The sequence below is a fragment of the Panthera onca genome, chromosome D2, assembly GCF_046562875.1.
Source record: "Panthera onca isolate mPanOnc1 chromosome D2, mPanOnc1 haplotype 2, whole genome shotgun sequence".
Classification (NCBI taxonomy): Eukaryota; Metazoa; Chordata; class Mammalia; order Carnivora; family Felidae; genus Panthera; species Panthera onca.
In genome coordinates this window covers 75,732,841-75,746,380 of record NC_138349.1, presented here as the reverse complement: position 1 = coordinate 75,746,380, position 13,540 = coordinate 75,732,841, and the positions used below count along the sequence as shown (strand labels likewise).

The 13,540-nt window shown below is 40.0% G+C and overlaps 1 protein-coding gene across 4 annotated transcripts in view; it reads left to right on the top strand.

Annotated features, from left to right (window-relative positions):
- The window catches only part of B3GALNT2 (beta-1,3-N-acetylgalactosaminyltransferase 2), a 77,834-nt gene that overhangs the window by 38,891 nt on the left and 25,403 nt on the right, over window positions 1–13,540 (top strand). For all 4 annotated transcript variants that reach the window (XM_060642864.3, XM_078434213.2, XM_060642863.3 and 1 more), the window contains 3 exons: window positions 1,754–1,854; window positions 5,488–5,681; window positions 10,217–10,312. In XM_060642864.3, the coding sequence (XP_060498847.1) occupies window positions 1,754–1,854; window positions 5,488–5,681; window positions 10,217–10,312 (391 nt within the window). The remainder of the gene's footprint in view (window positions 1–1,753; window positions 1,855–5,487; window positions 5,682–10,216; window positions 10,313–13,540) is intronic.

The following is a 13,540-nucleotide window of genomic DNA, read 5'->3' as shown; positions in this document are numbered from 1 at the left end:
TATTTCTGGGCTCTCTGTCCTGTTGCGTTGATCTGTACAGACATGGCACATTTTTAAGTTTAATCTGCATTACCTTTTCCTCCAACATTTACTTTTTTCCCCCCCTCCCATCACTTAAAGTCAACAAAACAATAAATAAAACCCTTATTTGTAGTGTTTGCTCCCTTCCATGGTGTAAATACTCTCACCGTGACCACTTTGAACTAACTAATGCAACATCTCTGAACATAGAGTTCGGGAAGGTATGTATTAATTAGCACACCATTATATTTCCACCACATGGATAGAATAGATAAAAATAACCTCAAGAGCATAGATAACAGTGAAATGATGAAGAAACGATTAACTCAGGTATTTTCTTTGTTTTTAATGTAATGTATTAATTGTAAGTTTATGTAATTTAATAAAGGCCAGGCTTAATAACCAGCCCACACAATTCCCAAAAATTTAGCGGTTGGCTCTCTCAAGCCAGTGGGCACAGGCTCCAGCACCTGTCACCTGTAGGCCATCTAGGTGAAGGTGTCCAATGAATATAGGGACCTTTTACTTAGAAGATGGGTCCAAACTAGAGACGCTAATTCAGAAATCATTCTCAAGCCAGTTGAAGCCTCAGGAATAAACTGTGTCCAGGGAGAGCAAGCAAAAAAGAAAAGGAAGAGACAAGGGCAAAGCCCTGCTTTAGTCATCTCTCCTAATGGACAAGCTGGGGAAGAAGAGCCAGTGAGGGGACTGAGCCGGCCGTGTAACGGAGGGGAAAGAGCCCTGTCCAGGCTATCAAACCACAGGTTTGAGGTGGCGCTATCGAACCACAGGTTGAAGGGTTGAAAAGCATCTGTTGATTTAACAGCGAATCAGTGGCTACATTGGGGTAAACATCTCAGTGTAAGTATTGGGTATCGAAGTTAGAATCTCTGTTTTATAAAATGAGTGGGACGTGAGAAGTTAGAGCCTGCAACTTTAGTTAATTCCTTTGTAGGACGTTAAAGGAAAGGGTAGAGACAAGGAAGGGATGGCAGCTATACAGAAATTAATACCAAGACTTCGTCGGGGCACCTGGGTGGCTCAGTCGGCTAAGCGTCCAACTTTGGCTCAGGTCATAATGTCATAGTTCATGAGTTGGAGCCCCACGTGGGGCTCTGTGCTGACAGCTCAGAGCCTGGAGCCTGCTTCGGATTCCGTGTCTCCCTCGCTCTCTGCCCTTCCCCCACTAATGCTGTCTCTCTGTCAGAAATGAATAAACAATAAAAAAAAATTAAAAAAAAAACACAAAAAACACTTCATCGTATTTATAATGTGTAGGGAAGGGACCACACGGTACAGGTAACCGGCGAAGAAAGGTGTAGGAGAGGACCTCCTCTTGCATAGACAGACTGATCTGGAGCAAAGGAATACCTTCTGACAAGGAAGGAAGCAAGTCAAGAAGATTGCAGACAGAGATACGTTTGTGAGTCGGGGCATGAGAAACTGGCTTTACTGTAGTTTGCTCATAACTGGTGTGAGCGTCTGCTGGCGGCCAGGCCAAACACTCAGACTTGCTTTAAAACAGCACGACAGTAGAGGGCTTATGCGGAAGTCACTTGGTGGCTGGCGACTTTTGGGTTGCTGGTTCTTTTGCTGGACTGGAAAAGGAAAGTTGGAATGAACGTCATAAATACTTGTGTCTCAAAGCAAAAGCTCTGATATGGGTGTGAGAAACCTGTGTGTGTGCAAAGTAAAGATCAGCATCTGATGTTAATGCCAACGTCTCTCTCAGTGTGCTTGTCAAGTTCATAATAGGTGCTCGTGGCTGCGAGGTGCCCGTGGAAGACAGGGAAGACCCTTACTCCTGCCGACTGCTCAACATCACGAACCCAGGTGAGTTGCCCTTTTCCTCAGCCCTGTCACTCCGTGTACAAGTCTGGTGTGGACGAAAAGCTGCTAAGCTCCCTAGCCCCCGTGGTCCATTTTTATTTAGCAGACTAAAATTCAGCTTTCATCCAAGTGTAGCTTTCATCTTTTTTGACAGTTGACTGATCACTGTTCAGTCTTTATAGATATACATAACTTCAGGATCCAGGAGAGTTAGCTGCTCAGCGTGATTCAGATGCATCTGGAGATTCCTCACGCCTAGATAAGTCCTGAATAACGGAATCTTGAACTTGGAGATAACTGCTCACTTCACTGTCTTGTCGAGTTAGAGTGACCTTGGTACAAATACTGTGAATCGGCTTTCTCTTAGGATTATTGTCTAAGCTTCTGCAAAAGAAAGAAATGGCAAAAAAATTTAAAAAAAAATTTTTCTTTTAACATTTGTTTTTGAGAGAGAGAGAGAGAGAGAGAGAGAGAGAGACAGAGTGGGAGCGGGGGACAGTCAGAGAGAGAGGGAGACACAGAATCCGAAGGGGGCTGTAGGCTCTGAGCTGTCAGCACAGAGCCCGATGCGGGTCTTGCACGCATAAACAGTGAGATCAGACCTGAGCTCAAGTTGGACGCTTAACCAACTGAGCCACCCAGGCGCCCCCAAAAATTTTAAATATGAGTAATATTTCGCATTCCTTATAGTTCAAGATTTCTGGGAGTTCTAATGACGCAGAGAGATGGTCCTGATTGGGTTCCCTTTGTTACCATTGGGAACCGATTTTAGGTAATTGTGGATTGTATAACCGTTTATCTTTCTTAATCCACATTTCCTATTTTCAACTGTGTTTCTAAGGAAGATTAAACTTTTCAGTCTTAAATGTGCTGATTGTGACTTCTGGTATTTGAGATTTGTCAAACCTGTATGATTATATACACCTCACTTTTATAGGTAGCGATAGTTAAGTGTGTGGGCTTTGGAGTCTGGCTTCATGGCTTTAAATCTAGGCTCTGCCTTCTCTAGGTGTGGCCTTTGATCAATTATTTACTCGTTTTGTGCCTCAGTTTCCTTTTTTTTAATGTTTATTCATTTTTGAGAGAGAGAATGAGCGAGCTGGGGAGGGGCAGAGAGAGGGAGACACAGAATCCAAAGCAGGCCCCAGGCTCCGGGCTGTCAGCACAGAGCCCGACAAAGGGCTCGAACTCACAAACCATGAGATCATGACCTGTGCCAAAGTCGGACGCTTAACAGACTGAGCCACCCAGGCGCCCCGTGCCTCAGTTTCATCATCCATAAAGTGGACATGAAAGTTCTTACCTCATAGGGACTGACTGGATGAAATAAGTTGGTATATACGTATAATATTTAGAATAGTTCTTGGGATGTAGTAGGTAGTTAATTTTATTTTAAAGAACCTGCCTTTTATAAAGTTCAGTTTCAGTCAGCTTTTTAAATAAATTGTACTGTATTTTCAGGTCTGTAGCGTAAAGCAGAGGTTTCTTACTCCCAATCTTTTAGTTAATGTTGCAATTACAATTTCATGGGCAATTGTGTTTCTCTTGAGAGAAGGTCCCTTCGCTTGCACTGTAGTCCCAGAGGGACCATGAGCCTAATAAAATGTATTACCGATGATGTAAGAGTAGCCTAGAATGAATTACATTTGAAATCCAAAACCAAATCAAATTTTTAAAAATGTCACCTTAAATTAACCAGGCTTTTATTATTTTAAGGGTTACTATTCATTAATAGTAAGAGTGGAGCTGTTGGTTAATAGAAGATTTTCATATATGTAATACTTAGCTTACAAATTTTTAGAAAATATGAGTAACTAAATTTATATTGAATCTAATTTTATCGTTTTTGATGACTCAGACAGCATTTAGGTTTATTTTAATACCTTAAGGTCATCATGAGCACTAATCATCATGATACTCTGGCTGTGTAGAAGAGTTGATTAATATAACATTATCAAAGCAACACAGTTTCCTGTGTCTAGGTAGCCTGAAGTCCAAGGTCCATCTGTTTTAAATAGATATGTAATTATGTTATAATATGCTTAACCTGTTGGCCTTTAACATACATGCTTATATTTTGAATATCTTAAATTTACTGAGTGTATGAAAAAGAAAAACTTCTGCCGTCATCCAGTTTATTTAGCGTCTAGACTCCCTGGCCAGTGTTTGCCCAGCTCATGATAAAAAGTGTATCCTCTCTTTTCACCCTCCTGCTCATGTATGTAATTGGGTAGGAGCAATTGATTCCACTTAGTCACATTTTATTGAGCATCTGTTAAGTGTAAAAGAGCATTCTAGAAATTCTTAGGTAGGGATCCAAATGATCCACTGGGTGTCAGAAGAAGACTGAATTTCTATTTAACTGAAAATGAAACGTAATATTTATAGACTGAGCACACTGGTAACAGTAATATATGTGCATATTTTGTAAGTAAATATATGAGTGTGTATACAAATGTGTTTAACTGATGGGGTTGTGTGAGCAGCAAAATTGGAAAGCCACAGCTCTAAAAGATACAAAGGACTTTGAGAAAATCTTGTAGAATAGGTCTTTATATTACTTCACAAAGTGGCACCGATGTTCTCAGCCGTGTGAACTCCTTCATGTAATCGGGCCTGATTCATTTATGGTAATTAAAAATATTATTTGAAAAGGACAGTTTTTGGCTTTGATTTAGACCAGGGAGTGTAAAGTGCACTGAGTTCAAAGTCAATAAACCTGGGGTTTTTTCCTGGCTCTGCCACTTTCTGTGACCTTGAGTGAGTCGCTGAAATCACCAGGCCTCAGTATCGTAACCCACGATGCCAGATAATGCCGTACGACGTAGCAGTTGTGAAGATGTGAGCGTGATGGGGCCTGGTGCACGGGATGTGATGAAATGCTTGCTGTGTGTGATGTGCTCCTCTTTTACCAGTATTGCATAGGGTTTTTCAGCGTTGTTGGAAGTGATTTCAAGTACTTTTGTCTTACGACATCACAAGTATTTCATTTTTTTATTTTTTACTTATTTTTTTAGGTTTTTTTTTCATGTTTATTTATTATTGAGGGAGAGAGAGAGACAGAGTGCTAGTGGGGGAGGGGTAGAGAGAGAGGGAGACAGAATCTGAGCAGGCTTCAGGCTGTGAGCCGTCAGCACAGAGTCCGACGCGGGGCTCAAACTCACGAATCGCAAAATCATGACCTGAGCCGAAGCCGGGTGCTTAACTGACTGAACCACCCGGGCACCCCAGCGACATCACAAATATTTTAAATTGCCCAGCAAGAAATAGGAATTTTGGAATTTGCAGAGCAAGACTAAATTTTCTCATTATTTATGACTGCGTTAGGTACTGTTTTTAATATCCCTGTTTATCCAACCTTTCCTAATAGATAGATGCCTTTGATAATATTCCTCTGTGGCGTTTGGACATATATATGCCCACATGTGTATACAAAAACTTACTAAAGTTGTTCTGATAATTAAATCTTTTACCAAGATGTGGGTGAGAACTTCATTCTTAAATTTCAAAATAAGTTTGTTTTTGTTCCTGGAAGCAGCCATATTTCTGGAGAGTTTTTTTAATTACTGTCATTTGTGAATTATAAGATTATATTTCTTTGGTTACGTAAAACTCCTTTTCTCCTTACATCCTTAGTTTTGAACCAGGAAATCGAGGCATTCAGTCTTTCTGAGGACACCTCATCAGGAATTTCTGAGGACCAGGTTGTCAGCGTGACCTTCCGAGTCCTCTACCCGATTGTTATTACCAGTCTTGGGGTGTTTTATGACGCCAGCGATGTGGGTTTCCAGAGGAACATCACTGTCAAGCTTTATCAGGCAGAACAAGAGGTATGCACTTTTTGGGTTTTTTTTTTTTTTTTTTTTACAAATTCCCCCCAGTTTTCTTTTTAAAAAACACCAGCTTTTTCCTCATGGCACATAGCAGATTGGGAGACTACATAATTACCTGTGGTTGGAAGACTTCCCTTACTAATTGGATACACGATAGCATAATATATTAATATGCTGGTTTGGGAAGAGAATACCGATGGATAATAACCGTCTTGTATCTAGAAAAGAAAAAAATTGGACCAGATTAGAAATTCCCAACCGAAAATCCCCTAAAGCCTAAGGAATTACAAAAGTTGATAGTGAACGTAAAAACTTTGGGACTCTGAGGTATAAGCGAGTGTTATTGTCTCTGTTCCAAGCCTGAAAGTCTGTCGCTATAATGCAAGGCTGACAGCTGCTTCAAAGGTCTTTTGTAATGAGGATGTAGAGGGAATGAAAGTTTAAAACAGCTGGGCTTACTGTGTTCCTGATACGTGGGGAAATCTGATTTGTTCACAGAGCATATCTGAAGGAGTATGTCAGTGAGGAATTGCATTTGAAAAGATCCATTTGTGGGTTTTAAACTATAGAAATCTTGGCGGAATTCTACAGTGAACACCCATGTATCTAGCTGATTTCTACAATAGTTAATATTTTGCTGCATTTGCTTTATCATGTACATAGTTGTTTCTCGATCCTTTTTTTTTTTTTCCTTACTGAATTTCAGAGTCAGTGTCAGGCATCAGTACACTTTGGCCCTAAACACTTCAGCATACATGTCATTAATTAGACTTTAATGTTTGTTTGTGGTTTTTAATTTTTATTTATTTACTTTTTTAAAGTTTATTTAAGAAATCTCTACACCCCACATGGGACTTGAACTCACGACCCCGAGATCAAGAGTCACGTGCTCTTCCGACTGAGACAGCCAGGCACCCCTCAGTCAGTTTAAACTGCATAAGGTTGTGTAAACCAAACTCCTGTCCCCTTGTCCCTTTCCTAGAGGTAGCCTTTTTTTTTTTTTTTTTTCTGTTACCATTGACTAGTTTTGCCTCTTGTGGGATTTTATATGTAAATAGAATCAAAAAGTACTCTCCTGTGTAAGGCTTTTTTCACTCAGCATGTTTTTGTAACCCATACATGTTCTTGTATGTATTAGTGAATTTTCCCTTCCCTTTTACTTTTTTTTTTTTAAGTGAGCTCTGTGCCCAATGTGGGGCTTGAGACCTGAGACCAAGAGGGCAAATTCTGCCAACTGAGCCACCCAACGCCCCATCCCTTTTCCTTTTTTTTTTTTTTTTCTGAGTTGTATTCCAGCGATATGTTATCTGTTCTCCTGATAGTGGGCATATAGAATGTTACCAGGGTTCTTATTTATTTTTTATCCTGTTAGTGGGATGAATTACATTTTTTGGTTTTGAAATGTTAAGCCAACCTCCTATTCGTCTTGGTCAAGATATGTCATTTTTTTTTTTTTTTTATGTTGCTAGAAATTGTGTTTCTTGAGGACAGCATGTAGTTGGGTCTTCCTTTTTATCCAGTCTGAGAATCTCTACTTTTTTACATGGAGTGTTTATCCATTTACATTTAATGCAACTCTTGAAGTGGTTAGATTTCTGTTTTTCATATTGCTATTTGTTTTCTGTTTGTTCCACTGTTTTTCATTTCTCTGTTCCTCTTTTCCTGCCTTCTTTGGGTTTGAATATTTTTTAGGATTCCATTTTAATTTCTCTGTTGTCCTTTCAGCTACAGTCTTTGTATTATTATTTTTGCATGTGTGTGGTTGACGGAAAGACTATGATACACATCTTAAACTTTTCTTTGTTGTTGTGTACCCTTTCATGTAAAATATAAGAACAATACAGCGTTACAACTTTTGCTTTAAGCAGCTAAATGTGGGGGCGCCTGGGTGGCTCAGTCGGTTAAGCATCCGACTTCGGCTCAGGTCATCATCTCACCGTTTGTGTGTTCAAGCCCCGCATCAGGCTCTGTGCTGACAGCTCAGAGCCTGGAGCCTGCTTTGGATTCTGTCTCCCTCTCTCTCTGCCCCTCTCCGGCTCGCACTGTCCCTCTATCTTTCTCTCAAAAACAAGTAAACATTAAAAAAAAAAAAAAAAAAATACAGTTAAATGTATATGAAAGTAATTTAGAGAAGGTATAATCTTTTATATTTGCCCACACACATATTTACCTTATCCGGTGCTCTTCATTCCTTCCTGAATATTGAAGTTTCCTGAATATGCAAGTTTACTGGTAATGAATTTGCTTAGTTTTCATTTTTCTGAAAATGTTTTTGTTTTGCTTTTATTCTGTCCCCCTCCCTCCTTTTTTTCTTATGGAATATTTTCTGGATATAGAAATTATGGATTGATTTTTTTTCTCTTCAATATTTTTAAGATGTCAGCTCAGTATTTTCTGGCCTCCATTGTGTCTGGTGTTCAGCCAACTAGCTTTCATACTGCCTCTGGGAAGATATATGTTATGTGGTTTTTGCCTGCTTTTCCTGGCTGCTGTGAAGATTTTCTCTTTATATTTGGTTTTAAAAGCAGCTAGATTGTGTTGCACTTTGGTGTGGCTTTCTCTTTGTGTCTATTTTGCTTAGGGTTTGCCAACTTTCTTGAATCTGTAAGTTTGTCTTTTACCAAATTTGGGAAACCTTCAGCTATTACGTCTTCAAAAAATTTTGCTCAACCCCATTTCTCCACTGATTTCGGGATTCCAATTACATGTATATTAGACCTTTTTTCTGTTTTTCAGATTTGATCATTTCCATTAATCTGTATTCAAATTCACTGACTCTTCTGGCATCTCAAATCTGCTGTTAAGCCTGGCCAGTGAATTTATTTTAGATATTGTCCTTCTCAGTTCTAGAATTTCCCCTTAACTCTCTTTTGTAGTTTTATTTCTCTGAAATTTCCTGTTCATTCATATTTGACCATATTTTCTTTGCAGCTTTGACCTTAGTTATAATTATGGCTTTAAAATACTGTCTGTTTATTCTAGTATTTGAATCATGTTGAAATCTGTCTCCATTGATTATCATCTTTTCTCTTGAGCATGGATAACATTTTCCTTGTGTATCTTTTCTCAAGTAACTTTGGATTATATCCTAGATACTGTGAATAATTCATTGCAGGATCTCTGGATCCAATTATATTCCATGCAGAGTATTGATTTTTTTGTTTGTTTGTTTTAGGCAGGCAGCTACATTGGCTGAGAGAGACTTTAGACTTTTTCTCCTTTGCAATGGGCAGCAGCTGAAATCTCTGTTCAGTTCTTTGGGACTTTGATGGGCTACTTGGATTCCGCTTTGAATGTGGCTGTCATGATTCTGAGTCAGCCACAGATTTGGGCAGAATTTATATGAAGAATTTAGGATTCTCTCTTTTTGACCCTTTACTTTTCAGGATTTTCCTCACTTTGTAGCTGGTGTGTTTATCCCAACTCTGTCCTTTGATTTTTTTCAACCAGAATAATGGCAGTTTTTAATTAGAATTTCTAGTTGCCCTTGCAAGGTGTGCCTTCAGACTAAGAACCATTTAAAAAATGTTTTTGTTTTTTTTTTAATGTGCCATACTTCCTAGTATTGATTTTCCTCCAGTTTCAGCCTGTTCACATTCCAGTGCCTTCAGATCTTTTTTTTTTTTTTTTGGTTTTGTCCAGTGTTCATAATTGTTATCTATAGAAGAACTCAGTTTTTTTAGACATCATTAAACTTACTTCTGTATTATTTTGAACATTAATTGTTAGTAACAGATACAGTGTTAGAGAGCAACCAGTAAATATGTAAATCAATTTAAGATTAGATTTATTTTTTTTGCATTTTGTCCTATTCCTGCCTTTTCTAAAGAATCTGTAGTTAGTGAATGTGCTTAATTACATAAATGTAAGCAGGAGGGAACAAATCCTACTAATGATTCCAGCCATTATGATTACAGTGAGAGAGCTTCATGAAATGACTCAGGTATGGGAGTTTATGTTTTATTGTGGTTAAGTTTCACTGATACAAAAATTCAAACACATAACTAAAACAGCAGGTCTCTGGATTCCACTGTTATCCTGATCTAGAAATTAGGATTACTTTCGGATCTTTTTAACATTTTTTTAAATGTTTATTTATTTTTGAGAGACAGCATGAGTGCAGGAGGGGCAGAGAGAGCTGACACACAGTATCTAAAGCAGGCTCCAGGCTCTGAGCTGTCAGCCCAGAGACTGATGTGGGGCTCGAACTCAGGAACCGCGAAATCATGACCTGAGCTGAAGTCGGATGCTTAACCAACTGAGCCATCCAGGCGCCCCTAGTTAGTGTTTTAGAACTTCGTGACAACTTTCGTTATCTTAAATACCTATTTAATAACCACGTTTTCACGGGAAAACACAAATGATGTCTAAATGACAGGAGACCTGTATTAACTGTGGCTGGGCCATCGAGAATTATGCTGACCAAGACAGAAGAGGTTTGCAAACTTGCTGCAGATGTACTAACATGAAGTCTTTTCTCTTTGTTTTTTTCCTATTTCTCGCCTCCTCCTCCGCCTCCCCCCCATCCGTAGGAGGCCCTCTTCGTGGCCCGTTTTAGTCCTCCGAGCTGTGGTGTGCAGGTGAACAAGCTGTGGTACAAGCCTGTGGAGCAGTTCATCTTGCCCGAGGTATGGGGGATAAGGAAGAGGCCGTGATACCAGTTCAGTCCTTCGTAGGCCAGGTTACGTTCTGCAGAGACAGGCACTCCATTTTTTGTTGTATGAGGACAGCTCTCCAGAGTGTAGGTGAGGCTACCGCGGTGCGTGTATTGTGTACCGAGATGTGGCTCTCTGCATCGGACTGCCACGGAGCTCCAGGATGCCCCAGGGGCTGCCAAACCACACTCTTTGGAAAGCATTCGTGTTCCCATGGTTTATTTAGCAGAGTACGGCATGCCTATTTTAATGCCAAAGGATAATAATAGGTACGGGCTGATGGAAACACCAGATGCAGACACCATTTGAATGAGTCAGGTAGTTTACTTAATCTAAAGATGGGGGTGGTGAGTGCAGACAGGATAATTGCAGAGAGATCGGCCACAATTCCAAGGTGAATAAAGCTCTCCAGGTTATGGAACATGTCTGAGAAGAGCTGTCCCCTTCTAGATCCTTCTAGGTCCAGTCTTAAGCACATGTGTTCTAGAGATCCCCTCACCCACCTGCCAAGCGCCTCATCAGTCCTGCGGTGAAGCCACAGTTTGGCTGCTGAGCCTTGCACGGTTGGGCACGAACAGATCGCTCATCCGTCAGCTTCAGCCTTTCCAGGCTGGATCAGTCTGTTCTGAGTCCATTCCTCAGTTCAGTGCTTTGGAACCACGGTAGGGATCAGTTTCCCAAGCATCTCTGGGAGTCACTTTAGATCTCCCGTAGAGTTCAATGCCGCAACGTCAAAGGCGAGCTAAAACGTGGACGCTAGACAGCTGATCGGTTCTGCGGGCTAACCAAGAGACATTTTCCTACCACTGGTCTCGTGGGTTCTGTTTACTTTTGCAGCACATCTTACAGTACTCTGTGGATCTTTCGAGTTAAGTACAAGCAGTTGGAACTATCTATGTAAATTCTGTAGATGTGAAAGGGATCGCCTTCATTTCACCTGTACATGAACTTCTGCTTAAAAACATTTTAAATAAAAGTGAAACTAAAATGCACTGGGAAAAAATTTCCAATTTCTCAGTGTTACACAACAACCAGTAGCAGGCATCCTCATGCTCCTTCCTCTTCGGTGTACGTAACGTTATTTTCTTAGAGTAAGTTGTTGGTTTGGACTTGCTACGAATTTTTGAGGCATACGATTGATTTCTTTCTGGAGGGCAGCTTAGCAGTTTGTATCAGTTTGAGTCATCATCAGCATTATATGAGAATGCCTGTTTTCCTGTGTCCTTGTATTCCTTTTAATTTCATATATGAACTTTTTTCTTTGTTACGTGATGTACCGTAAAAGGTATCTTCTAATTAAGAGTAGTGGCTTAGCTATGCTACGTATTAGATCTCAGCTTTTGAGGAAGCCATTCTTTGGTTTGTGTTTATTTATTTGTTTATTTTAATTTTTTTTAATGTTTTTATTTATTTTTGAGAGAGCACAAGCGGGGGAGGGAGTGAGGGGGGACAGAGGATCTGAAGCCGGGCTCTGTGCTGACCGGCTGACAGCAGCAAGCCCGATGTGGGGCTCGAACTCACTAACCATAAGATCACGACCTGAGCCAAAGCCAAGAGTAGGATGCTTAACCGACTGAGCCACCCAGGCACCCCTGACCCCTTCCTCTTAAAGAGTTTCTAAATTTTGCCACCATCAGCAGTTTGAGCCAGATAATTCTTTGTTGTAGGGACCGTCCTGTTCATGAAAGGAACATTGGGCTCCTCACTTACAGCACGGAGCCTGCCTGGGATTCTCTCTCTCCCTCTTTCTCTGCCCCTCCCCTGCATGCACTGTCTCTGTCTCTCCCAAATAAATAAACTTTAAAAAACAAAAAGAGGAAGGAGTCACAGTGTGGGGCAAAGAGGAAGAAAATAAGCTTTAATACTTCAGGCTAATCAGTTTTTTGGAGTCTGGCCCATTATCTTGGTCAGCTGGAAGGAATTAAGAATTTTTATTAGTCCACAAAAATTACTACTTTCTGTTAGAATGAATGTCCCTGTTCTTTGGAAATATATGTTGGATGTCGTGATGTCCACATTTTGTTTTGAAGTTTTTCAACAGCAAACAACCAAAAAAAATGCATGTGTAAACAGAGATAAAGCAGATGTGGCCAAATGTTGACACCTGGTGAGTCTAGGTGATTTGGGTGTTAATTTCAACTTTGCTGTAGCTTTGAAGTTTTTCAAAATAAAAACTGGCCTGAGGTCAGGATGGTGATCTAGCAATAGGTACTAAATGTTGGGATGGTGAGTGGGCATCTTAGTTAAGATTTAAAAAAAAAAAAAAAAGATTTTTCATCTCCATGGCCTGGTGATCCTTGTCACTTTAAGGTTCAAGCAAAATTGACTTTTTACTTTTCACTACTTCTAAGTAATATTTTTTTCTTTTAAAATATGCATGGGATGCCTGGGTGGCTCAGTTGGTTAAGCGTCTGACTTCGGCCCAGGTCATGATCTCACGGCTTGTGAGTTCGAGCCCGTATCAGGCTCTGTGCTGACAGCTCGGAGCCTGGAGCCTGCTTCGGATTCTGTGTCTCCCTCTCTCTCTGCTCCTCCCTAGCTCACGCTCACACATTCTCTCTCTCTCTCTCTGTCAAAAATAAATCAACTTAAAAAAAAATTTTTAAAGCATGCAGTTATTTAACAGTGGCTATACCTCGTGGTGAGGAGGTAGGATTATGGATGACTTTTATTTTCTTCTTTTTGTGTATTTTCTAAGTGTTCTGTAATAAATACATATCAGCTTTATAAAAACAAAACACTCTTTAAAAATTCTGTCCTTTTACACAAACTCCTGTTTTTGTTGAAATCACGTTTAATTGTGCATAGATACTCATTTTTGTTGCTTCAAGCCTAATTAGGCTTATTAACACAGGAAAAACGATAGCGATGAATGGTTTGCCTGCATATCATCAGCACAGAATGACAGAAGAAAAACATCGTTTGTGCCATTTTCGAGAGAGTAGAAGATGATTTGTTCATCATCTTATTCCCTCCACACTTGAGTGTCCTGGAGTAACGTGTCAGCGGTAGAGCTTGTCAAGTAAGCAGGTCTCCTGTAATGTCTTCATTGTGTGACGCACTAAAGCATAAATCTCAGTGGGAGTCACAAATTTAAATGGAGACTGCTATGTGCTTCTCTTAAAATATTTCTCTAATTTCGTATTTTCGTTAATAGTGGAGTTGAAACCTGAAACTAATTTCAGTGAAAAGGCTATTTTT